At 46.6% G+C, this 27,343-nt stretch overlaps 1 protein-coding gene across 3 annotated transcripts; it reads right to left on the bottom strand.

Moving 5' to 3' along the window:
• Positions 1-490: 490 nt before the first annotated feature.
• MAP3K14 (mitogen-activated protein kinase kinase kinase 14) lies at positions 491-26,574 on the bottom strand. Of its 3 annotated transcripts, none has more exons than XM_064472936.1 (16): positions 26,458-26,574; positions 18,714-18,986; positions 18,078-18,147; positions 16,032-16,242; positions 15,296-15,904; positions 14,177-14,314; positions 11,828-11,957; positions 11,012-11,143; positions 10,543-10,647; positions 9,677-9,840; positions 9,149-9,299; positions 8,186-8,536; positions 6,835-6,941; positions 5,364-5,508; positions 4,693-4,793; positions 491-3,813 (listed from the first exon to the last, which is right to left on the bottom strand). In XM_064472936.1, exons 2-16 carry the CDS (start codon positions 18,964-18,966, stop codon positions 3,649-3,651), a joined length of 2,832 nt encoding a protein of 943 aa, XP_064329006.1. In that variant the 5' UTR covers positions 18,967-18,986; positions 26,458-26,574; the 3' UTR covers positions 491-3,648. The 3 variants fall into 3 exon arrangements, with proteins under 3 accessions (XP_064329006.1, XP_064329005.1, XP_064329007.1); XM_064472935.1 differs by lacking the exon at positions 26,458-26,574 and adding an exon at positions 26,005-26,125; XM_064472937.1 differs by lacking the exon at positions 26,458-26,574 and adding an exon at positions 20,243-20,885.
• Positions 26,575-27,343: the final 769 nt, after the last annotated feature.

Genomic DNA, 27,343 nt, shown 5'->3' with positions numbered 1-27,343 from the left:
TGGCACCAGCACACCTCTAGGCTGCTGCGCTGATATAACAAACGCACCAAAGCGGGGACAAACAGCGCCTGCACCACGAGCGAGCACAAGCACTTGCTGAAAGGCGTGGGCGAGGCGGCGGCGCTCTGCCTGCCTGACCTGGCGCCTCTGGAGCCCAGACCTACTTTTGCACTGGCGAGGGCAAGACTCAGCAGCTCCCAGTACAGCAAATCCCCTGCCTGTGAAGGGACAGGAGGAGGAAAAGGAACTATCTGCTTGGAAACAGAGATGCCAGTATATTTAGCAAAGCCCGTGCTCAGATCCATCAGTTATTGCTGCTTCTTCAGACCCAGGAATGAATTCTCCCCACATCCCCCCAAAACTAGGGTAACACATAGCGGAGTTCATCCAGACCTGGTTTCCCTTCTTGAAAACGTGTAATCCAGCACCATTGTCTTGTTCTCTGGGACAACGCATCAAACCACTAGCAATGAGAAAGCAGAGTCTTTTTTTTCCAGCTTTATTTTTTTTCCCTGTGAAAATGCAGGTCAAAATGTTAATTTCAGGAAATCACAGTTTTATAAAGTGTCATTCATTCAATACAAGCTAGTCATTCCATTGCCTTCACCCACGCCAGTACTGCCCATCCCAGAGACGTTACCAGCTTCACATTGCTTTGCCAACGGTGGTTTTTCCAGACTTTGGGAAGGAGCTACATGAGAAGAGCCATCTGTGTTTATCACTCCTACTGCTATTTGTCCTCCCTCCCCTGAACAGGGGTTCTGGCCTGAAGACAAGTTATGTTACTATACACAGCCAAATTTTAATGTCGATAACAAAAAGCTTTCCTGACTTTCTCTTCTGTCGGTATTGCACAGCCAGCCTTGATCTGGAAGCTGGACTTCTTACGCCTGTCACAGCAATCACGAACAGCCAAATTAAGAGGAAACAGACCTGGCAGCAGGACAGAGTCAAGAAGATCCCAAGCTGGTAGGCAGCAAAAACATGAAAACCCTGAAGACACTCCTGAGAGCAGAACCACATTCCAGGACAGTAAGAAAGCACCAGTGGTTTGTGGTATTAGCCGAAGCGTCCTTCCCATCCGGCAGGGACTGCTGATGCCACAGCCCCCTTGTCTGGCCAGCTGTCCCACAGAAGATTTGTTAGGTGGAAATCTGCAGCCTCACTTGCTCACCTGAGGTGGCAGCGAAATAGGACTGAAGGTTTTGGACAAAACGAACAGGCTGGAGATACTGGCTAATGCTGGTGTGAGAGTGCAGAACACGGGCATCTCCATCTACCCAACAAAGACGTTCTGGGCCGCAAGGGTTTACTGCCTTTCACCCATTCACGTAGGTGGCCTGAGATTAACGTTAATGCTATAGATGAAGTGTAAAGCTCAGAAGTCCTGCAAACAAGAGGGCTGCTGCATCCTGCCCTACTGCTCGGCAGAACTTGAGTCTAACACCAACGTACAAGACCATACACCTGTACATCGAAGCATTTTGCAGACAACAGTGAAAGCCACGAGATGCTGCCTTTGGGAAGGGAACAGACCATGCTTTCGTATTGACACATCACCAACAGTGATGTGTCAGTATGACACATCACCAACAGACTCTTCTTAGAAACAACCAACAGGTTTTTCTCCTCCCCCCTCAGAGGAAGCCTAGGAAGGGTGCCAGGCGTGGGGAGATTGATTGGTGCACTCAGTATGTGCTTGGGAGCTCCCAGGAAGGCATTTGGATGCTTCCTGCTCCAGAGCCTACGAGTCTTAGTCGTTTATGGCGTCTGAAGAAAACAAAAATCGAGTCAACCTACCCATTCCCCCCACTCCTTCCTGGAAGAGATGTGCGTAATGTGTTAATTGTTTACTAAAAAGACTCTTAATGTGGCATTTCATCTATAATTAGGTGTCTATTTTGGACAGTGTATTAAGTGCTTTAGAACAAAAAGTGCTATAGAAACTATACTCATAGCGGTGACAGGTTTAATTTTTCTTCAAGAGTTCCACTTTTTTATTGCATCACAGCTTTAGTTTTCTGATTAGGGATGTCACTGCCTAGTGTATCAAAGCCAGCTGATGGTCTGGGAGACCAAAGGGAAAGAGTATCTGTTGCTTAAGGAGCACTGGTCCTCAAAAAAAGGAGGCCCAGAGTACAACCTTTCCCAGCTATTTTCTAAGTGAACTTCACCCAAGAAAACTGCAAACATTCCTGCCCCATTGCATCCCCCAGAATCAGCCCGGATCTGGCAGGGCCTACCTTGCCTTTTGGGAGCTGTTCCTCCACTCAGCCTGGATATAGATAGCCCCTGCCGAGAGGCCGCTGTAGCTAGAGCACACTGGAAGAGCCGCAGCACATCATCAGATGACCATGATTTCCAGACGTGCAAGGACTTTGAGCAGTCCTGACCAAGTACACTCATAGCTTACACCTCCCTCTGGCTTTGTTCTGGGTTACAGAAGGGCTGACAACACCTGCCCATCTGAATTTGATCCATGCAGTTTCAGTATACTCCAAACAATTCACAAATCAGTAAAAGAAAAAAGTTCAAAGCTTAAGGCACTACGGGCCCAGCTGCCCATCCCACTCTTTTAACACGTTTTGACATAAGGGGAGCGGTACGAAGCCTCGTGCCAGTCCGTAAGTGCTGGTGAAGACAGGCTGAGCTCACACACCACGCAGAACTGGGGCGCTGATCTCCAGCGGAGGGGCCGAGCGGCCGGCTGGATCGACAGCTGGGAGCGAGAGTTTATAAACCCTGCAGCAAAATTCAGAGCTTGTCTGAGCTGACTGAGCCGCTGGTCCTTCAGTCCTTCTCCCTCCAGGGGGAGCTGCCTGGACGGGACAGTTCACGTGAAGAAGTCCCAAGCCAGCGGTGGAAACAGGATGGAGAAGTACAAGCCCTTCACCCTGCCCACCAAGGAACACCCTCCTCCTGCCCTACCTGCCAGACAACGTTGGCACCAACACCAGAGAGAGAGCACCAGCTCCTAAGTCAGGGAGGAGACCTGATGATGAGAGCTGCAAGCAAAGCTCTTTCTGGGAACAAAGTTCTTTTCTGATTCAAGAAGGAAGTGTCTGCGGGGAAGGGTGGGAGGTGAAACCAAGAACCCAGCTAATTACTGCTGTCGATTTTCCCCATGCAAAAGGCTTGAGGTAGAGATGATGCTACCCAAAGCCTACAGAAACGTTAAGTTTTTCCTCCAGCTAGAAGGAAGTTAGCCAGCTCCCCTCGGCACAAACAACCACAGCTGCACTGAAGATACCCAACCTCCTCCTCTGGGCAAGCCCAGCAACTACCGGCTTCACTCGGAGGCTGAGCCCCAGGAGTTCTCATCCAATCCCCCGATTCTCCCGAAAAGCACAATCGCATTCCTCTGAAAACCAGGAATTTCCACCCACCACTCGCAAGCTCAACCTAACACTCGCACCCAAAACAAGTAATTCCCACTGTTCTGGGGAACATCTAAGCTCAGGACATGTCTTGGAACTGGATCAGAACAGACAACAGAAGTGAGGCCCGAGAGCAGTGAGCTGCTGAGCTGCTATCCTATGTCAGCACAAAACACCAGCAACTGTACTTGGTGCTCCATGGCAGGGGTGGTTGGAAGCTTTTGCAATTCCTTCTTTCAACAAGGTAAAAACCTCCAAAACAGGAACAGCTTCATGGCCTGTTCTCCAGCTGACCGTGTTTGACTCGCCATGTCCAGCTGACGCTGCAGTCAGGGGCGAGGGTACACTGCAGATCAATACCAGAGTCGGGGACCTCCATGTCGTAGTGAACTGGTTGGCCTTCTTTAGTAACCAGACTGAAAGCAGGGACTGGTATCTGTGAAGCACAACAAACAGATCTAGGTGGCACTTAAGTCTCTTTCAGAACACAATATCCCTCTACCAAACCCAGCAAATAGCTTCCCAACCCAAAAAAAGCTCCTGGGGAGAGGCTTGTGCTCAGCAGAGACGTCCTAACCTTCTCTCCTAAGAAAGTATCTCAGAAACAGAACTAGGTAGCAGCGACCCTGCTGCTGAACTGCCTCACCCACGTTTTTGACCATTGCTGGTGGCACCTGACCTGCCTGCGTTTGGGCACCGTGAATTCCGCTGCAGGCTAGTGATATTTTGCTTGTGGTGTCCAAGAGAACGAAGTACACCAGAGCCAACACCACAAACATTTTCTGGACTCCTGCAACCTCTTTGTTTAGAGAGGATCACCACATTTTATACTCTGATTAGTCAGAGTCCCACAAACACGCAGGAGTTTCTTTTAGGGACTGCCAAAGAGGCCCACAGAGAGGGTCACTGGAGTCTGCCAGTATCTCCTCCAACCTAACAAATTAGAAGCAACGCGGCCCATTTCCCTTAGCTGATATTACTGCTCTTGATGAAAAAGTCATACAGTGATTCTTCTTTAGGGAGAGGGGAAAGAATTTAATTTTACAGTCGAGGAGAAGGATTTTTAAGCTGCAGCACAGGTACTTTCTAAGATGGAGACCCCCATGGTCCCTATGACAATTAGCAATGGCTTATCATACAGAGAACATCTTCTGGTATCACACTCGTAACAGCAGCACTGAAGTGCTGAATGTGTCATTAGGATCCTTCAATGGACTCCTGGGTGACCGGTTTTTAAGGCATTATGAGGCTGCATTATGGAAGGAACTGCTTCTCAGAGGAAATGCCGTACTTAGCTCCCAGCTTTGCGTCTCACCTGGCTGCTTATCCCCGTGGCAATGTCTCCCACCTTTGTCCTGTGGAAATCCCTGATGTGTAAATTTTCTCCACTTAGCAACTGGATCTGGATTTTCACTCCTGAAACGCGCGAGAGAAGTCATTAACTTCTGCTGTAGGCATAATGACTTCACAGTCCAGCACAGAAAAAATGACTAGCAAGGCACATACATCAGAAGAACTCGTTTTTGTCATTAAGCATTTAATTTATGAGGTCTTTCGCTGAGCATGGAAGCTTGCTGAAGACAACAAGCACTCACAGAGCAGAGCTGGATTTAGCAAGAAAGCGGCTGAAGAGATGTGTTGATTTGCACAACATGCCCTCAAAATTACTTTGTAGACATTTATGGTTATAAAGCATATATTCTTGCACATGGCAGTTACATGAGGCAAGGCATACAAAGCTGAACCAGACCCTGTGCGTTCAGGAACTTCTCTGGCTTTTGCTAGACTATACAGGCTTGAGTGCCTTCCACCCACCTACGACCGGAGCACCCGGCCTCTGGACAACCCACGTGGCTTTTAGGAGGGTCTGTGCTGACACAGCCACTGAAGGATGCGAAGAGCTCAAAGACTCCGTATCCCAGACCCTCTAGATAACTGAGAAATTATACCTGACCATTTATCCAAACTTTAGAAATTCAGACTCACCGTTGAAATAGCTGGGTGTGTCTGTGTGCCGACTGCGGTTCAGCAGGTTGTTCCAACTGAAGCTCTGTCCATCTGTCTGGCTGTTCCAGGAATGAATCCCAGAGCTCATGGTGTCCCTCAAGCTGTGAGAAGCCTTCATGGAGTTCTGCAGAAGTAAGCACAAGTTTGTCAAAGGCTCCTAAAGAAAACGGGCTTGCATGAGACGAACATTAAAATAACCTCAGGAAGAAAAAAGTAGAAATCCACAGGGATCGAGGCTGGGCCTCGAGTTACTCGACATTTACCTGCCATCCAGAAAAGGGGGCAAATAGCAATGTGACAATTTGCAGACATAGTACGTTATTCTCAATAGTCAAATCAATAATCGGCTGAGGAGCTGGATGAGGAAAAAAAGGGTTTTATCGTACTCAGTGACAGGAGAATAAAGCATCAGATAAAATTCTAGTGTCAATAAGTGACAAGTAACACCCAGGAAAAACAAGTTACGTGTACATAAACAACTACGGACTCTACATTGCTGTACTGCTTGGAAGAGTCACTATCTTAGAGTCATAGAAGGTCAATCTGACAACATCAGCAGAGTGGTAAGTATCAGTCAAAAGTCAAGTTAAATGTTAGGGTTAGATATTGGCGGGGAAGCAGAGTCACATCCCACGCTGCACACCATGCTGCGTCAACAGCTGAACTACCGTACAGAACTCTGCTCAATCCTCCTCAAAAAGCATTAGAAGGCTGAGAAGAAGAACAGAAATAGGAAACAAAGACAATCACAGTCAGAAATGACTCCTGTAGATGGCAGGCTACACAATTTTGGACACTATGTCTTTGAAAACAGTGATTGAAGGGCAAACATCCTTCCCTGGTTCAACAAGGCTATTCAGTGTTGCCAACTGGTATTCCCTACCTTATGAACACCAGTGACAGAGCAAACAAAATTAATTAAAATTAGTATTTAAGTAACTTAGACTATGTGAAGTCATTAACGTGACTGGCCTAGAAGTTCTTCATGGAGAACAGATCCATAGGCTGGGAAGGAATATCTGTTCTTCTGGTCTTTCACTAAACATCCCTTTAGTGGCCACTGCCAGGAAGATGACCCAGGGCTGCAGAGTCCAACCTGGTACAGCTCCTACACTCATCACTGCTTCTTCAGCTCCCTTCTTCTGCATAGAGAGGGCCAAGGCCACTGAGATTTTCCATATCCACACACCTGATGCTCACTGGGAGAGCAGCTGGAGGAAGGGGATCCACGCTGGAGTAAGGTAAAGAACAACTACAACCCTGAACACCCCACTGTCCAGGAACAAAGATTTCTTCCCAAGGTACTCTCCAGCAAACTGAGCGTCAAAAAAGCAGCAACAAACATGACAAACTCCAATGCCCACTGGTCACAGCTTCCAGTTTCCCAGAGGCGGTTACCCTGCCACCCCCCAGACCCACACTAACACGGCTAGCATCCATTCACACTCACCTTCTCACTGGCGTCTGACACGAACGGGCTGTCGATGCTGAGACATGAAAGCATTTGTTCTTGCTCTTCCAGCGAGTAAGGCTGTGAAAGGCTGTTCAAAAACAGTTCTGCAAGCAAATGGGAAGAGAAGGAAGACATTTCCAGTGACTCCTTTCATGCCTCCCCGCTCTAAGCAGTTACTGCAATTAATACCCAAAGCTTCTTCAGCATTATCTCATGAATAGAGATATTAGTGCCCACAAAACACATGACATGCAATTCCTCTGCTAAGTAGAGGCTACAGCCACCACTGTGAAAATAGGGAAACTGAGCCAGAAAGGACAGCTGAATTGTGCAACGATATGCAAAATGCCAGAGACAGGACTGGCACCCAGAATTTCCCAGTTCTTGCCTATTATGTCACCTACCAGTCTTCACACTAGAACCATCCACATCATACCCAGGGAAAGGTCAAACTTGTGTACTCCACTCTTGCAGTAACTTGCACTGAGAGTCCAAGTTATACCTTTTGCTTGTCCAAAACAAATTTTGTTTATTTTTGTAAACATAAACATATTGGACAATTTATATTGTGTCCAGACCTGACAGGGCTGCTGAAGATCCAAAGCCGTTTGAGAAGAGAGCTGGCACTCAGCAACCCCTAAAATGCCAGTCCTCAGTTCTGTGACAAGTTACATTTCAAGACACCTTTTTTCCTAGCTTGAAGTTTTCATTTACAAAGACTAGAAAATATGGGATTAAAAAAAGCGATAGGTTGATTTACACTGGGACAATGGTACTGGACTGTTACTTCACTGATTTTCACACTGACCTTACTGCTGGTGTTCAGATTCCAGATTGCTGCTGGTTAGCAAATTCAGTGGCTGGTGGCTACAGGTTTTCCAATGCCCAAAACAAACCAGTTACAGACTGCTTTTAACTACACTGCTTCGTTTGACATCTATCATCCAATAGGCTTATGCCTTTATTAAAAGAATTATGTTCAAAAACCTAAAATCTCAGCTGAAGTTGGAACTGCAGACACTGTTTCTACAGTGCACACAGCACAAGTCTGGAAGTGGCTGTTTTCTGAGAGGTTCCTGCACCTCTTGCAAAAGTTCACTCCACTGGTCAGAGAGTGGAAGGAAACCCTGACCACTACCTTTGTGGCATATTTAATTGGTTAAGAACTACTAGTTTTGGTAATTTCAAGGAAGGCTGAGCAATTCGTATAATGCGAGAGGAACTATGAGCAAAATGACATCCAAGCTCAAAAACCAGAAGTGACTATCAAGAGGCCAAAATTAAGCAGCTGTGTTTTTATCATGCTCTCAAGCAAAAAGCTGAATCCCCTACAAAGCACACGGCTTACCGATTTCCAGCTGCTGAAGCTCTTGTTCTGAAATGGTTGTTGCTCTCTCCACGTGGCTGCAGCTCTTCAGGGGGAGAGGAGTTGAGGAGAGAGGTGGAGGATCCCAGGTCTCAGACAACTCCTTGCACACGTTCCAAGGGCTTCCCTCGACCTCCTCTGTTTGCTCCAGCGACGGTGGTTGTAGGACTGGGCTCGCACAAGAAACTTTGACTGCCAATTTTGGGTCAGAACCAGTCTCAGAAACCGGACTCACTGTGGGGGACAGGGACGTCTGTGGATTGTTTTCTTTGTTCAAAGATAAATGCCTAGGCTCTCTGTATTCGCCTTTCCAGGGGCTTGTCACACCTCCCACTATAACAAAAAGAATACAAACATCAAGAAAAAAAAGGGGTAAAGTTTTCCTTCACAATAAGAGTTTCTGAACTGTTTCTTTCTGTAAAATGCCCAGCTTCTTCAAAAGATGAAACCAGATCACCTCTACAAATTCTCGCTATATTACAGAACCTTTCAGCAGGATTAAGGTGAAATAAATTATGGATAGTCTTATAGGCAAGACTGGACCGCAAGTATGAGTTACAGCTGAGGATGCAATAAACCCCTGCTTTCAGTTTTGCTGCACGCCAGGCTCTAGCTCACTAGATGCAGTTGATAACTTCAGCTGAATACGAGCCCAGCCACAGCACAGACCTTAATAAACCTACATAAAAAGCACAACATCACCTACTTCAAGCAGAGGAGAAAGAACATGTGACAGCACACAGGAAATTTTAATTTATTTGGGCGAGAAACACCCAGCTGCAGGCAAAAGCTATCAACCCAAAAATACACAGCAATGCTGAAGCCTGTGCAAACAATATGCTGAACAGTAAAACATACTGGTATTTCCCGTAGGGCCACTCTGACATAACTAGCAACCGGCCACTTCACCAGTGCGGATAAGCTTTGGATACAGGACATTTCTACCTTCTTCAAGTGCAACACTGGTCTTCGTTTTCAGCTCAGACGCAGATGCTCTCTGAACAGGCTCTTTCTCCAGACCCATTTTAATAATCTCAGCAGTGAGAGGGTTGCAGGAAGGTGGAATTTCCCTCAGAGGAGGTGGCTCTTTAGCTATCTGTGTAACAAACAGGAAGTGAAAGAGGTTAGACCAGAGGGCTTCATTTGATTTCAGAAAGGTTCTTCCCACCCTGAGAGCATTTCCAACTGAAATTACAGCATTAAATGAGACCTGAGCAGCAATTTTATTACAGGTGAATGGCTAAAAAGTCACGCCCAAGCCATGAGCAGGATACGAAAGAAACAGCCCTAGCACGTGTAAGACACAGCAGTCAGAGGCGTAAGAAACGATCAGCTTCCAAAGCAAGGCTGGCACCAGCGTCAATGCCCAGCTGGCTCTCAGCCAGCCTTCCTGACATGACTGCTCTCTCACTAGGTATGATGAGATTTCGCAGGCTTACGTAACTTTTACTGGCGATATGCTGGTTCGCTTACCTTCAGGCAGAGCGGGTGGTTGTAATACTGGGTCCAAGGGTGGCACCCATTAAGCATGTGCAGCATCATACAACAACTGCTCCAGACATCCACTTTGGAGTCACAACGCTTTCCCATCACCACCTCCGGAGCCATGTGAGTCTCTGTGCCAGGCACATAGTTTCCTAAAACCATTCAAATGAAAACTCACTGCATGTAAACTAGACGATTGTTTCAGTGCAACTGCTGGGAAGTCTCCTCATCTTTTCAGTTGAGGTGAGAAACAAGTCACCTTGATCCAAAAAGCAGCACTGTGTGCTCTGACAAGCTGTCCAAAGGCCTCCATATGTGTCTCATCCCTTACACACAGAATGGGTATTAAACTCCCCTTCCCAACAAATCTGGGAGGCAAAACATGACGCTCTGTTGGCGAGCTTGGCGTTAGAAAACGTATCCTTCTCTTTCAACGGCTGCATTAGGAAGTGCCGCAAAGTTTAACTGCCCAAAAGTCAGTGAGGAATTGTGCTTTGGTGGAGGTCAGGATTCTTCCCCAGCTGTTCAGTGAGGTTACATGACAAGTCAAGAGTTAGATTTTTAAGTTTCAGTGTGGTTTCTTGCAGAGCCAACACACTGAATATAGTACCCTGACATAGGCTTACAAAAAAATACAGCAGCCTTCTAGACTGGGAGATAAGGACCACCTTCCAACCTGAAGTTCACTTTAGCTGTCAGTGGGATACATCACAGTAATACCAATAAATGTGACACTACGAGCAACGTTAAGTCTGGAAAATACAGTTGCTTGCAAATTAGCCACATGTAAATGTTCAATAAGAAAAAATGAGTCAGTAGAGCAATTCTTCAGAATCGCAGCAGAAAACCCTTACCTGTGACCAAGCACTTTCCCAGGCCGTCTGGATGAAGGTGCGCAGAGTGACCGAAGTCACACAGAAGAGCCCTGCTTCCATCATCAGACAAGAGCACATTTTCCGCTGCCAATGAGAAGTTTTTAATTAGTCAGGCTCCTTTGTATTATGGTCACTGAGATGGGGAAAAAAGTCAAAAGCCCACAGAACTACAGTTTTTTGAGCCCAAACCAAGGTCTGTTACTCCTGTGGAGTGTCACTGGCTTAAGCAGGTACACAACTATAATTAGTTCTACTTATAAGCTACCAATTATCCGCCCTGAGATTCCTCTACCCCAGTGGCAGGGCAGCCTGGGCAAACAGCCCGTCAGACTCACCCAAGGACAGAAAGAGATGACAAATATGATATGCCACTCTGTAACTTCATCTCCAAGCAGTTTGCCTCTTGTAAGGAAAAAGGAAGAACAAGGTATGTTAAGTACCATCCTACCTTTTACATCTCCATGGAGAATGTTTTGAGCATGAAGATACTCCAAGCCCTCTAACGCCTGGCCCAAATAGCTGAGGGCTCTGTCCTCTGGCAGGCAGCCACTCTGTTTAATTAGCTGACCTAGTGAGCCACCTAGAAAGGAATCCAGAGAGTCCATGTTAGCTTATCTTTAAATTCTTCCCAGCATCATCAGCACTCCTTGTTGTTTCTCATGAAGAAATGAGAACTGCCAGGTCTGACAGCCCTTATCTTCCGCACATGGATCTGTTCCTTTTGTTTATTCCCAGACTTCTTACTGCCCACAGAAGCTGACCTCTTTCATGAAGCCTTTTGCTCAGTGTTAGTTTAATGGTGTTGTTTTGTATCAAAAGCAACTACTCTGTGAACAGATCAGACATTTCTAGGCGCTACTGAGCACCAGCCGATTCTTCACAGGCTGTGTTTTCTATGGTCCTGGCTAGAAAGAGAGCATCAGGCAACAGAAGCATCTAGGTTTGCGTCTAGCACCCCCTGTTCCAGTACAACGTGCTTTACATGGTGCCATACAAGCAAAAAAACAGCATCAGCTGTGTGTTTTAGTGAGAATTTGCAGCTGCTCTTCAAGAGATACACATCTTGAACTTGATCAGGGCAGGACTGGAAACCAGCAGGGGTTACACATACCTATCCCAACCCACTCAGGAATTAACGCTAGGAACACTCTGGATACAGCAAAGAATTAGCAGATTTAAAACTGGGGCAGGAGGAAGAGGAGATCAGTGTCCACTGCATTCAACAGTTACAATGGTGCTTCCATTGTGGTTGTTCCCTTCTCACCCTCCATCAGCTTCATGAAGATGGTCACCCAAGGTCCTTCCTTCACAGCTCCATACAAGGGGACAACTTTAGGACTTGTTATTGCAGCACACGTCGTTAACTCCTCCGCACGGAAGTGTTCAACTTGTACCTAGAGAAACAAAGAAGAAGCACTGAAAATTTTGTGACAAATCCTGACAGAATGCTTGGGTCGCAGTGTCCCGCACTGTTTAACAGCAGAGGCACAAGGGTGACCTTCATTAACAGAAATCAGTGGGTACAGCAACAAGTGGGACCACTTAGAACGGTGAGAGTCCCTAAATCCTCCATGTCTGAGTAAAGTGAAGCTTTGTCAAAAAGATGCCAGGTTGCAATACCTCCGGCTCATAGCTGGGTTCTGGTAATCTTCAGGAGGAAGGTAATTTCTGTCTCAGTTAAAAAGATAATACTGGCAATTCAAGCATTCTGCTTTCAAGAAAGAGGAAAAAAAGTTAAGGATGATGTAGTTGGCAAAAATAAAACTCCCCCAAAACAAGAGGGAATATGAAATACGGCCACAAGCAGTGATCTACACTTTCACCTTTTTAGGTGGTACTCAGCCCGCACAGAAAAATGATTAAAGAAAAACTCTATTCACTAAGTTTGGCCAAACAAAATAAACCAAGAATTTGCTAAAGACCAGAAGGAAAACATGAGTCATTAAGATTCTGGTGGGAAAAGGATGTATCAGGTTTCTTCACAGTCAGCAATCCAGCTAGAGTTAGTTTTGAGTCTGAGTTTGCCCAAGAGTTTGGAGAGCAGGTGCTTACAACGCCAAGTACGGGGAATGAGGGTCAGGTAGGCCCCTTCTAACACAGGCAGAGAGCAGCAATGGAAGACAGTTATTGATGTAAAACCAAATACATCACAGCTGATGTACTCAGCTTGCACAGTAGTGGTGTAAATGTTTGGTCTGAGAAGATGCATTTCTGATCTACAGAAGCATCCTTTGAAATTCTCCAATAATTTGGAAAAAAAAAATGACATTTTGAAAGACACCAGCTTCTCCTACTCTCTTGTCTTCTTTTTCAGCACAACCACTCCTCCTTCCTGAAAACATACCCCACTGGTAACAGCTATTTCTCCCCTAAGGCTGTGTATTTGCAAAATTGATGATAAATTTAAGTAGTCACATATTGCCAGAAAACAAGCTGCTGATGTTGCCACAAAATTCCACGTCTAAAACGTGAGGATGCAGAATAGGAAATAATTTTCATTTTTAAGCATAAATTTTTGCTTAAATTAATAATTCAGCAATAATTAATTCATTCAAAAAGGAATTTATTCATGTAAAGCATAAATACATGCTTTAAATATATTTGTTTTATACAGCTGACAAATGAAAGGGTTAAAAAACTGGACACGCTGGCTTAGTCTTGCCACAGGCAATATGTCAAGTTGAGACCAACGTAAACAAGAAAAAGCAAACATTTTACATTGAAAAATGCATGTTCCGATAACGCTTTTTGCATATAATATTTTTGTACTCAAGACAAAACGCTACCCCCACGCTTTTTGAAGTTTTCTATTGGAGTAATGTGAGAAACATCAGTTCGCAGAGGTGAGGAAACTATTCAAGTGTTAAGTTCAAACGAAACAGTTTACATTCTCATCATCCACTTGCATTATCACTCTGCCTTCACCTCTGAGGCCGCCCCATGGCTGCCTACAAATCAATACCCTGATTCAAGTTACATTCCACACGCTTCACACATCGCATGACAAGGGCATATCTCGGTGTGCAACAGATTATTATGCCAATTTCTGGAAAAATACACATCCTTTGCTGCACCTGTAACAGAACCACGTCATTACAGTGTTCCAGTATTGTTTATGACACTCAGTGAACAGCCGAGAGCTCTCTCCATTTTGAGTGCCTACTGACTGCCATGGTTTTTTCCTGCCTTATTCCTTTCCAACAGGGAAACACCTGCCATGTCACTGTTTACACTGGACATGCTTTAAGATAAGAATAGTTAGATAAGCAGACAACTCACACAGCCATTCCTCCTTTGCAGTCACTAGGAACAGTCTTTCTGAAACCTTTACTTTGTCGGCCTGTCTCAGCACAAAACCCAAGATCCCTGTAGCACACTGTGAAGGCCAAATGAACCTATTTCTGGTGGCTAAGCTTGACCCCTGTGCACATATGGGTTCTCCGTCTGCTTCTTCTCTCCATGCCACCGCCTTGAAGTTTTCCCCGGGACACGGCTACAGCAGCATTTCACCGTGACTGCACAATAAGGTACCTACAGCCCATGGCAGCTGGAAGACTTTTTCTCCATACTCCTCCTTGCATGAGAAACCCCCACCTTTCTCACACACAATTACCTTTTTGGCAGCACACTGAAATCCCGTCTGTTTGTCCTCTATTTTGTATACTTCTCCAAAAGAGCCAATGCCCAAAGAACCGTGACACTTGGTCCAATGAACCTCTTCTCGGTACTCATAATCCACTGGCTTTAGTTTCTGGAAGTTAAAATGAGAAAACAGGATGAAGAAAGGAATACTTAACTGTTGAGCTCCACAGGCGGAGACCAACATTTTCAGAAAAACCACAATGATTGATACTGCTGCACCTCTCTGAAAATCCCTGCACAAAACTACTACTGTCACAGGCTTGAGCTGAAATGATACGGAGGACCTGCATGATTTCTGTGGGCTCTGCTTGATCTAAATGGATGCACCCCTTTGTTGTAAAGAAAGGCCACCAGCATTTGGATAGCTTTGGACCTCCAAACTGTTCCCTTCTCATGCAGGACATAACTACAAAGCTAAATCCTACAAACCAAACAAGATTCACATGACTAAGCGCAGACATCTACGTGTGAGCTAAACCTTTTTTACAGTCAGTAGCCTGAGATTGTGCCTTAGGTCTCAGTGTAAACATATTCAGGCAGGTAAGTGACACCCTGAACTCCGCCGACAATACTGACAGGGTCACACTGATTCCAGTGAAGAGTCCTCTAAGAGGAGTTTAAGGTGGCAGGAGCGAACTAAATTCAGAAGAAATGAATCATGCCTCTAAGATTTACATGGATTTGCTGCACCCAAGCCCTGCGTTTGCCAAGACACAACAGGCGAGTTGTTGGCTTGCTACCAGAAGCAGCAGACATGCTTTTTGCACCTTCACAATCTACATGACCCTGGTTTCTATCTGCGTCACAGTCCAAGTCATCTATAGCCAATAAAATATTGCAGCCTGTTCACCTGAATTGACTGGGTTCTTTCACAGACAAACAGAGAAGACATGTTTGAAGACCGACTAAGCACAGAAATGCTTCTCATAGACAAGCACACATATTTTGTGAATGAGCGAACAAATTTGAGCCACCAATCTAAGACTGGGCTTTACATCCATATCTGCACATGGATGCAGATTATCTCTCTTTTGAAGCACAGGAGAAACTCTGCCTTCCATGACACTAATGTGTAGGGTCAGAAGATCACCTCATTAAGTAGCACGCCTTCATTTTCATCTGCTTCATGAAATTGTTCCTTCGGGTCCAGACCACCTCCTCTCCACGTCTTGGCTAGGCTGGCTAAATTCTGTGGTTCACCGAGACTCACACTCCCCTTCAAGGCATCCACCAAGTACTCTTCCACAGAAATCTTGTCCAAACTGGTTTTCATGGACTGGTTGACGCATTTGGGAAAACTATATTCTAAGTTTAGGCCAGATAAGCGATGCTCACTGTCTTGATAGTTGAGATTGCCGTGGAAGTACGACTCCAGAGCATTACATTTCATGGCGTGGAGAGGACTGTCCAGATGTGGGAAACGAGGGGGTATTATGTTGTAGGGAAAAGGATGGAGCGTTTCGGGCTGTGGAACACTGTCCCTCTGATAGTGCCGCTTCCAAACATGATTAAGGCACTGAATAGGGCTTATCAACTTGTGCAGTTCTGTTTTGTATTGGCTCCTTGGTGAATGGAGTTTGCCCGTGGACAGAACTTTTTCGGGTTTCTCAAACAGCAGCGGATCACAGACCAAGTCCTTGTTAAGTTCTGAAACCCAAAAACTGTTCCTGTAAAGAGTATTTTGGTGTGATTCATCCTCCTGGAAAATAAAACCAAACAAACCAGCTGAGCAGGAACCTCAGTATAGCCACCCAAAACTCAACCAAGAATTGTTAGGAGTTTGCAGGGGTCTCAACAGTGCAAAAGGAAGGCTTAAGGATTCTCACCTGGACGGGAATTGGGGTGCAGCTCTCTTGCTCTGGAGTTCTGGGACCTCGCCTGCCAGTGGCCACTGTTTGTATTTTCAGCTTGGATCTTTTCTTGTGACGTTTCTTTTTTGCCTTACCACGATGCCTCCCCCTCCAACAGGTGGGTGCCATCTTCCCCTCCGTTGCATGGGCCACATTGTTAGGGATTTGATCAAGACTGTCTGACCGGCTATTGGAAACCAAAATGCATGAAGTCTCTTAGATCTGACGGTGAAAGCACACCTCCAGTTAACAATTATGACCAACAGAACAAGAACGAGAATTAGCAATCCTGCCTCCTGAGATTTAATGAATAGAGAATGATAACATCACTTCTTGTCTTCTAATATGTAGCATATATCAAGGCACAGCAGTCTGTCTGGCATTGTGAGAAAGAAATGTGGGGGGATGTGGGGGAAGCAAAGTATTAAGCCTCCCAGTATTTGCAAATTCTGCAAGGAACAGCAAGACTAGATGCAAAGTAGAGGGAAAAACACTAGTCTCCAGGTTGCTTTGAGACAGTTTGTGTCTATGATTTATAGTGAACACAGAGATTATAAACGCAACCTATTAAAAAAATTGGTTAAAATTAATAAAAGTGCTCATAATATAAAACCCTGCTATATTTGAAAGAAAAATAGGCTTTGCACCAAAGAAAAGGGACGACTAAGTGCTCTCAATGAAACAGCTTCAAAAAGCCAAAATGTTCTGGCGTGTAAAGCTCAATCAATATGATTTCTAGGAAGGCACATACACACAGAACAGCACTGGCCAGCGCACCAACTGGCGCGGTACAAGTAGACACAACTCTCAGGAGGAACATTTGCCCACAGTTATTCAATACCAATCACAGTAGTTAGATATTTTTTTTTTAAATCAAGTTGGGAGAGAAAACAGGGTATTTGATCTTCAAAGGAAGAAATCACAATCGTTCTGTTAATCCATGCAGTATATCATCTGTCTTAGCTGAACAGCGATGCAGTTCACAGCCAGCATTGCTCTCTCCATCTTTTCCTGCTGTTCCAGCGCACCACTAAGTGCTATGAGATCCAATAAGTAGAGTTCTAGCTGGTGGCATTGCAACATTGCCTTGAACCCGAACATATAGCTGGCGTGCATTCCACATAAAACCCCTGAGAAATGGGTCACTCTGCATTTCTTCAGTTGGTTCATGGGACAACGCCATAAAGTCAGTGGGCAATGTCAAACCATGTACGCCACAACGCCAGAGTCAGTGTCTGAAAGCTGCCAGAAAACAGGCAGCACCTAATTCTATATCCCAGTCACCCACTTCAGAGTGCGCTGGAGCTGCTTTATAAAGCTTCAGTGCTTTATAAAGCTCCAGTATCACCCCATCAGGGCACATATTCTTCATGAAGAAAAAGCGTCTCACTCCCAGATTACTTCAGAAAAGCAAGTCCCAGGCATCCGTTTTTCCATCCCTTTACCACTTTCACCTTCTCTTCACAACTCTATTTCTGTTGCTGATGCTGTCATTAAGTACAGGTTCTACTCTCATCCCCTTTTGTTTACCCTCCCCCGAAACGAAGAGGCTCCTTTTTCTCATGACTGCTTCTATAGCAGCCTAAGTTTCCCCCAACTTTTCAAAGGGGATGGTGTAACATGGTTTCAAAAGCATCAGGACAGTTCAGTTAAAAAAAGACTGAAAACTTCCCCTTGGATCGTTCTACCTCAAGCCCATGAACCTCAAAAAACAACTGAGTCATTTCAAAACAAATTTGACAACCCAGAAATAGAGGCAGAAGACAATCAACAGGCACTGACAATAAGACAATGCAAGGTGCTTTGGGTGGTTTTTGCTTAAACTTCTATTTATTTCTAACACAAAAAGGTTTTGAGGAAGATGGGGAAAGACACGCTCTTCCTGACCCTCAGACAGAAAAGCTAATTCAAACAGGAGTGCTTTTGGAAAATTATCATAAGCACACAGAGCCAGGGTGATTTGGAACAAGCCAGCACACACACTACAGTGAAGGTGGGTATTCACATTAAGGGGTCTCTCACCTGTAACGCTTACTATGAGCAATAAAGGATCTCTCTGATAAAGTGGGGCTGAACTCCTGACTGTTTTCACCTGTGTGAAAGAAAACAGAATCATCATGTCTTCAATATCAGGCAAAGTCTCTCCTGATAACAGCCGGACTAAGAAACAACTCTACCGATTTGCTAAACCAAGCAGTGATCAGACAAATCACCACAGCCGTGCCACATCACCCACGCTATGTTCTTCCTCCCCCAGCATTAGACAGCTTCCCAGCACTGCGATCTCCTGATCCCCCAGCCCCTTCCCACCTGACAGCTCTATTTTGTCTTCCCTCTCTTTTCCCCTGTTTTAAAACACCTTTCAGAAGTCAGCCAAGAAGAGATGACCCAGCAGGACACAGATTTATAGTCAAAGCAGTGAGGTGCAATGGCCACATGCTGTTCTGTTATTTATGCTTTATTCAGTGGATGCTGCCACATTATTCTGAGATTTCATGAGCTTCCTAAATAGAGACTGGGCTGTGTCACCAACTCCACGCCGCTCAGGATTACAAATAGATTTCAGCTCAGCTCTCCAGGAGTGCAAAGTGAGTGAAATCTCATACTGCATTACACATTCCTTTTTCTCAATGAAGAGCAGACCGCCCTGCTACTTACATTCTGCTTGGGCAATAATAGAAATTGATGCACAGCCTCCTTCTGTTTCTTCTTTTGCTGTTCCTTTGGTGATTACATCATTCAGGATTTTCCACTGACTGTGAAAGATGACCTTCTTTGAGTCTTCTACTTTGCAAACACTGCTCTGCTTTTCGCTAACTGTCTCATTCAGCCCCTTGGTAGCTGTGAGCTCCTTCTTGTGCTTCACGGCTGGATCAGGAGCTCCTTGGCATGTAATTCCCATCACTGCCATTTCACAGGTTCAGGGAGTCACTGAGTAAGAATTAAAAGCAAACAAACAAACAAACACAAAGCAAAACACTTGTCAAAATACTTAACTTTACAGGCAGAAGCAGCCTCAAGTACATGAGAAACAGGAGGCTGCTGAAGGTATCACAATACTAAATAATTTGAACTAAATCAAAGTCCTATCCAACCTCTCAGCATGGAGCTGAAAAAGAACCCAAGACTGCCAGCTCTCCATCCCTGACTTGTACCACTGAAGACCTGAATAATCGATGTTATTCTCAGTACTAAAAATATGAGTCCACACAGGTTTCACAGGGAAATTTTTTTTTCATGCCATATTCCTTTAGCTTAAATACAAACCATGAAACCATATAGAAAAGGGAACTCTTGTATCACTAAACAGGAAGAATATTCACCCCCGCCAAAAAAAAAAAAAGGAGAAGACATGAAAGATTTTCTCCTAGAGTGCACCTAGGGGAAATTACATTGTGCTCTCATACCACGTAAAACGGCTATAAAATCCTGCTAATTGCTTGCTTTCTTGTACTCAGTCACCCTCAAATCCATTTCTCATTTTAACTTCCAATGAAACAAGGCTAGACAATCAGCCTGCCCATACACAACTCCTCTCTCGCACACCTTCCTTCCCCTTAATCACCGATCACTTCTGAAATACTCAGTCAAGCCTGACAAAAGTAGAGCTCTTACGGTGTATCGGATTAATGCAAGTTGGTGTTGGAGAGAGGACAGCGATGGTGCTGGAAAAGACGATCCCCTCCGCTTGGCAGCAGCTGGCGAGTCAATCAGCACGGGCTGCTAGCTGACCAGTTAGTAAATGGACTTCCAAACAAGTCCCAGCACATGCCAAATCTTGGCCAATTGGCAGTGCAGAAGAAGGTGGAAGGGAGCCAGGGGTGGAAAGGGAGAAGCACAAAGAAGTATGGAAGCAAGGCACTGCGGGACAGGACAGCGGTATATTGTGGGGTGGAAGTCAGGAGCACGGAGAGTTAGAGGTTCCCTACAACCACACTGAACACAAGCCCGCAGGAAATAATGGCTTTGGTTTAGCCCCTGATCCCCTCGCCTTGGAATCCGGAGATGTTAAAACAGTTGCTTTCTTTTAAACCAGAACATGCTCTGTTGCCCCTTAACCACAGAGGTCAGCTCCTCGTGCCAGCCCTCTCACAGCTCAAGTGCAAAATCTTAAAATGATCATTTCCATCATTAAACAACCCATGAAGATTCAGAAACCTTAGCGAGCACGTACAGTTGTTGCATACCGTGAGCCCAGTACAAGACGAGGAGGAGGGATGTTTGATCGGAGGCCAGCAAAACCAAGACCTCAGAACTATTACAGGAGCTCATCAGTCTGAATCTGCACCAGGGATTTTCTTTTCTTTTTTTCTTTCCTTTCCACCCCTCTGAACAGCTGCCTGGGGCAACAGGACACTTGATCTCAGAGGCTCCTGGCAACACAGAGACCAATCAGGAAAATGACAGAACTAGTGGGTGCTGTGCCTAAAGGGCCACCAAAAAAAGGGGAAGGGAGCCGCCTGAGAGCCAAGTGCATGAACCTCGGTGTGATGTGTAAATGAGTCACCTAACAACCTGGCAGGTATACAAGGAAAGTCAACAATGACCACATTCAGCGGCTAAACAGAGAACAGCTGCTGTGCAAAAGAAGTGCTGATGACAGTATCCCACTCATTACGCCCGTCGCGCTCCCTCTCCTCTAAAGAAATTATGTCAAATCTCAGTGCTGTAAAATAATCCCTTGGAACAGCAGAAAGAGAGCCTGCCAGATGACTAACCCAAGCCACCAGTGACCAAACTGACAAGTTCAGAGCTATTTTTATACTCACTCTCTCCCGATTTGCATTAACTCTGTCTCTCCTTGCCCTCCCCTCACCTTCAAGGACCTTCAAGGTCTGCAGCGCGAACCCGTCCCCAAAAATATGTAATTCTACAAGTCACTCCTCGGCTTAGTTAAAAGACAAGAGAGGGAAGGGAGAAGCAAAATTGCAAGTCCTTGTCGCCCTCTGAAATGGAAATGAATTACAAGGAAACATTACTTAGATTAAAGTCAAAGCACATACCTCACTTGCCGACTGAAAAAAAAAAGAGGTAGCTATTGTAAGCAACGTCCTCTAACACAGCAGCCGCCAGCGCTCAGACGGATTAATGTGTGACTCAGGTCTACAAGGCTGTGTAGGCACAGAAGCTGCGAGCCCAGCCCAGTTTAACTGTTGCTGCACAACTTTCAGGTCCTTATAAAAATCAAAACCCCAACTATTTTTATGGTTCATACAACAAAGCGTAGTTGGCAGAAGTTGTGATTAAAAAAACCTGATAAAATAAGAACTTTAATAATTTTTGAAGCATAACTTCTCTTGAAGCTCCATATTCAGAACTGAACAGGCTAGACTCATCTCTGTGCGCTTGGAGGGGGCGGCAATCCAGAGAGGCGTAAAGCATTCGTAAGCCCCATTAATTTGGATGTAGGCACTCGGTCTCTCAGGCCCAGGCCCCGTGCGCAGCCCTTCTCAGGGAAGCTTGAGGTAAAAGGGGAGCCTTGGGAGCAGTAAATGGGTACCTGAGGTTCCATGGCAAGACCAGTAAGAACAGGATTTGCCCACGAGACATGCTGGAGCTGCAGTTTCGGCTGCCGGTTTACTTGCTACCTCTCCAGGATGAGCACGGCTTCCTGTTAAGTTATGTAGGTGCAACATGAGGAGCTTCAAGTTGCTGAGGTGGAGGGTGGTTGTTTCATACCCCAGACTGCTTCTCTGGTTTTCACAACCTCCTCTCCCTCATCCAAGTCACTTAGATTCAACTGTTAATTCTTGATTTCAATATCCCTGACTTACTTCCTTATGTAGACGTGTGTATGGGCTCATTATTTTCAAGGAAGAAAGGGGAAGTCGGGTAATGATGCAGTAGATAAAAGTGAATAGTACACCCCTAACCCACAAAGGGCCTTTTGCCAGCAGCGTTAAAGACTGCTTGCTCCTTATCTTCACTAAGGTTTTACACTCCCCTCTGGTTAACTAATGTTAGTTCTCACTGCTGTAAAAAAGAAAGTGTGTTTTTACAGAATGAAAGCCAAAGGCAGTATCAGTTGCGCTGTAGAGGCACTGGTCTGATGGCAGTGGCAACTCCTCCCTCAAGTAATGTTTGTGCTCCTGTGAGAAACTAATATACTGCATAAGGTCACCCGAGACTCGTAGGGAGTCAGAATTAAGGAGACATTCAAAAATTATTAATATAAGAAAGAACCATGTGCTTTCTGCTTCTTTAAAACCTCCTCCCTCCACCCTTCTCTAAACAAGTCCCTGTTCACCCTCTTCAGCTCTCAACTGGGAGCTATTTGTAGCAGGGACCTTAAAAGAACATTTCCGTGTTTCATGAAGTTACTATGTATATAGAAAGACAGACTCATAGCTGGAAAAAAGTAATGCAAATACCTCTCCAGCACTAAAACACTCTGCAGCACACCACAACACGGGGTCCTGAGTGGTCTGCCTGGGTCAAACCTCCCTTGCCAATGGCTTTTTGGAGAATTTCAGTTAACATTTTGTGGAGTAGCCCATAGGTTTGGTGAAAAAGACCTGGGAAAGAGTTTTAAAATGTACATAAAACTTCAGAAGTCAGCTTCAAAGTATGCAGATTTCTCCTCCTAGTCTGAGTGCGAATGTTCAGCAGCAGTTTCACATTGACATTTAGTTTAAGAAAAAAAAAGAAAAGAAAAAAATCATGTTGTCTCAGTGAGGTTTCCCACTTCCTTATTGAGAAGAGTTTTATGAACAATGCATTAACTCAGGTTAGCCTTCTCTTTTGCAGCTGCTACTGGTTTATTAAAACAACACAACTAGTATTTTAGCCATGTCGCTTTGCTGACCACCACAATGAAGTGACAGCTGGGAAGAGCCAGGAATTTATGCATCACTAGAGGAGAGAATATCAACTGAGAAGAAGAACATACACCTTTTGGGGACCTTCCAGTCCTAACAACTGCCAGTAGGTATTCGAGAAAGTGCCAAGTCTGCAGCCAAAAGAACCTATCCAGAGTATCAGCTACAAAATTCATCATACAAAGACATCAAACCGTGTCAAAAAACACAAGTTTCACCAAGGTGGAGGGTGGGGAGATGACACTTGTTGAAAAAATTAATCACACCAAGGATCTGGTTTGGGGCCCACAGAGTAAATATTTACATACAACCCTTTCAAACCCCAGGCACCGCTTCCCTTTGTCCCTGCCTCCTCGCTGTTGTCTTTCTCTGCTTGGATGCCATCGATGAGCTTCCTTGCCTGCCCATGTTTCAGATGGAACTGAAATTCAGACGGTTCCGTTTTCGGCCGTGTCAGTTTAAGGCACACTATTGTGGCATGGGCCTGGGGTGGTTATTTAAACAAGCTCAGTGCTGTCAGCAAGGAGAAGTTTCAGTTTGTCTCAGAAGGGACTTAAAAAAAAAAAGTTATAGCACTCACACACCCCTACCTTACAACACACTTAATGCCATTTTAACTTAACATGTTTGAGAGAAAAAAAAGACTTCCCTTGAGTATCTAAGAGTTCCAAAGTAAAAATAAATAGAATGCCTGACTGATTAAAATACTGGCGAGTCAGATCACCAGTTGCTATTCCAGGATGCTCATAGCCTTCACCTCCTCTTCTTTAACCAGTGTTACCCATTCGTCCGTACAAGGGGCTCCTGGCCGATCTTGCCTGGTTCCCCTCGGTCCCTCACGCATTGCCAAGTCCTGCTGCACGCAGGTTTACCTGAAGATCACCAGGTAAAAACCGAACCTTCTACCTAAACCACCTGCTTGAAGGATTTCATTATCAGCCGTATGTTCATGAGTAAATTATGTTGCAAATGATAATAAATATGTAAACATATTCTTTCAAGTGGTTTGATAATTGCTTACTGTAAACATCAGGATAATGAGCTTCAACTGTCTTTTTAGTTGCCAGACATTAGTACAGTGGAATAGCTTGGTTACAAAGTCTGTAGGAAAATATTTGACTGGGTTTAACCATCAGCAGAATTTCCCAATGTATCCAAACACACCTATCTTCATTTCCTCAAGTACAAGCCTGAGTACAACTCACCCCTCAACAATTCTTTTCATGTTGTCGAACAAAGATACGAATAACACCATTTGCCCAGAGTTTATAAACATCACCACAACCCCATTCATTCACAGGGGCTAATTTTTCCAAACTGCTTTGCAAACAAGCGTAACAGAGAGAATCAGAACAAACTTCAGCCTGACAAAGTTTTGCTTTCCAGCCCGGCTTAGCTGTTCCCACGCAGGCTTTCAGGACACTGCTTAACGACATCCTGATTTTTAAGATCCACTTGTGGAGTGAAGCCATTTCCTAAATTATAACAAGACGATATAAAAAAGCACCTGAATGGACAACTTCCAACTACAGCCACAAACACACATTAAACTCAGTTCTGCCCAAGCAGGCAGGAGCAAGGTTTCACCAGTTATTACTACACGTCGCTTTGCAGCTTGAAAGTCATAGAATCGTTAAGGTTGGAAAAGATCTCTAGAACCATTGAGTCCAACCACCAATTTTCAATCATATTTATAAAATGCCATGTGAGGGTACAAGAAAGCAGTAAGGCTGAAATACTAGGCAAAACCAACAGTTTAGTTAAATTTAGTATAGATAAATTCAGCTAACATAGAAATGCTTCTATGATTGGTCCCGCAATTCAGTTATGATTATTTTATACTATAGAGATATGAACTGATCAGAGTAGTTTCTAACTGCCCACCCTGAGCAAACTCTCATGAGACAAACTCTCTTACTGACTGCAGAAGAGAACCTCCTTTTAGACAAGACGAGGTCCTTCAAGGCCCAAGGCCCTGATGTCACTAAACTGTGACCAGCAAAGCCCAGTTTGCTACAGATTGAAGTCCCACATGGCTAGCCCTCACAGGCCTCCTTCTGGTCCCCCCATGCATCCTTCCTGATCTGCCTTCCCCAGCACTTCCAGAGCCTTTCCTAACTCAGGTCTTTTACTCTGAGCCAGCTGCTCTTCTGAGAAATTGGAGTTTTTTCTGTCTTGCAGACCTCTATCCCTCTGTCTCCAGTGACAGATTTGACTGACACTTGCCAGCAAACTTCAAAAGTCAAAGGAAGGAAAAGTTAAAAGGAAAAGGAAAGTTAAAGAGACAGCATGATCACATTCGCTCCATCCTGTTAGCAGCCAGAGTAATAATTAGGCACCACATCACTCTTACAACAAAAGCTCAGCTCTACCTTCTCATGTTTAACACTGAAATAAGATTCAGGACAGACAGCGGCCACATTCATTAACTCCAGCAATGCTGGATCAGGTCCCTAAAACCCTTCGTGTTTTATAGTCGTTACATGTCTGTGTGTTATACTCCTCCTTCACAGCATGCTCTACAAAGATTCACTCTCTTATAGCAGTTAAAATTTAATAGTTAATAGCAAATGACTCACTCTGAAGGAATCTCATGGCCGTGCCAATAACAGATTATAACTTAGTTAAAATGCAATAAAGCAGCACACTACAGACACATATTTCAAAGCCCAATTCGGTTATTCTTATCACTAATGTCACAGCAAAGAAGGTGCAAGTTATTACTCATAAAAGAGTTCAGAAAGCCAGCTGAAAAAGAAATTTAGACGTTGTTTATGGATGCTAGTTTCAGATTGCTGCTTTACATGTGCAAAGCACCGAACACATGTTTCTAATGTAACCGATTAAAGTAGACAGGAAGCATCTGAGATCAACCACAGCAGCAGCTTATTAATCAGCAAAGAAGCATTTTAACCTTTTGCCAGAAAAAAAAAAAAGCAACCTCTCGTCAAAGAGGAGCACTGCAGCTAAATGTGAGAGGCGAGCAGACGGGCAGTTTAACTGAACTTCAGATCTTATTCAGCTGTATATTTTGATTAGCTGATCTCAGGCCTGCCTCCTCCTCCCCGCTCCGGGGCCAGGGGCGGCTCTGCAAAGCAGCGCCCAACGACACCCAAAGCCCGCGGCTTCACCTCTTCTCTGCGGCGGGCGCTCCGGGGCGGGCGGGAACGGGGCGCTCAGCAGCCAAGGCGAGGAGCTTCCGAGCAGCAAGGTGACATCTAGGCTTTAAAGAACACCGGAGCGGGAGCCTCAGCGCTCCGCGGGGGGCGGGCGGGCGGCTGCAGCGCTCCCCGCAGGAGCCCGGTACTCGGGAGGTACCGCTCAGACCGGTGCTGCCGGGCCCCTCCCACGGCGGGCACGGCACGGCCGGGGCCGGGCTCCCCCCGCGCCGAGACTGGGCAGCGACCGGGGGGCTCCCTCACACCCTCCTCCCGGCGGCGGGCTCCCCCGGGCCCTACCGGGCCGGCGCCCTCCCGCCGTTCCCCGGCCCTCCCGCCTCCTGGGTCCCGCCCCGCGGCGGTAGCCGGGCGCAGACCCGCTCCGCGCCCCCCCGAGCGGCCGCACCTACCGGCGCGGCACGGCACGGCCCGGTACGGCCCGGTACGGTACGGCCCGGCCCGGCACAGCGCGGTGCGGCGCGGCGCGGCGCAGACCCTCAGGCCTCCTCAGCGGCGCACCGCTCACTGACAGGCGGCGGCCGGCGCTGGCCCCGCCCCCCACCGCCCCGCAGCCAATCGCTGCCCCGCCCCGCCGCATGACGACGCTTTGCTCCCGCCCACATCAGCCCCGCCCCGCCCCGCCGCCCGCGCGCGCCCAACCAGCGCCCGGCCACGCTCCGCCCCGCCCCGCCGGCTCCCCCGGGCGCGGCGCGGCCCCGGCGGGTCGGGGAAGGCCGGGGGCGGGCGGCGAGCGGACGGGGCCGGCCCGGGTTTCCCAGAAGCGGGCGGGGCTTCCTGCCAAGCATTCCCCGCCACCCACCCCCACCCCTCTCACCCCCCCTCCCCGCTTCCTCCGGGCGCCGCCGCCGCGCTGCGCATGCGCCTGGGGCCGGAGGGGCGCCGCGAGGCTAGCGGCGCGGAGGTGCCCGGTGCGCAGGCGCGGGGCGCGTGCGCCGGAGGGCGGCGGGAGGTGGTGGTTGGGGTCGGTCATGGTGGCGGGGCCTCGGTTCCCCCCCCCCCGCGGCTGCGCCCCCGCGCTGGGCCGCCTGGCCGGTTAGGTTAGTCCCGGTTTAAGGCCGGGGAGGCGCCCTCGGCCCTGCTCCTGGGTCCCGCCGCCTCCGGATGGGGGGAGAGAGGCGGGAAGCGGGCCGAAGTGGCGCTATCCGGGCCCTGGGGGTCGGAGCGGGGCTGCCGGCCGCCTCGGTACCCGCCTCGCCACGGTGTCGTGCTTCGGGAAGGGCGCTGCGGTGGCCGTGCGAGGTTTTCCAGGAAAGCTTAGTGAGTGGGACCTGCCGTCAGGGGCCTGGAGCCG

Source organism: Phalacrocorax carbo, chromosome 25 (assembly GCF_963921805.1).
Source record: "Phalacrocorax carbo chromosome 25, bPhaCar2.1, whole genome shotgun sequence".
NCBI classification, from domain to species: Eukaryota; Metazoa; Chordata; class Aves; order Suliformes; family Phalacrocoracidae; genus Phalacrocorax; species Phalacrocorax carbo.
The sequence above is the reverse complement of the archived record's forward strand: the minus strand, read 5'-3'. Positions and strand labels throughout refer to the sequence as shown.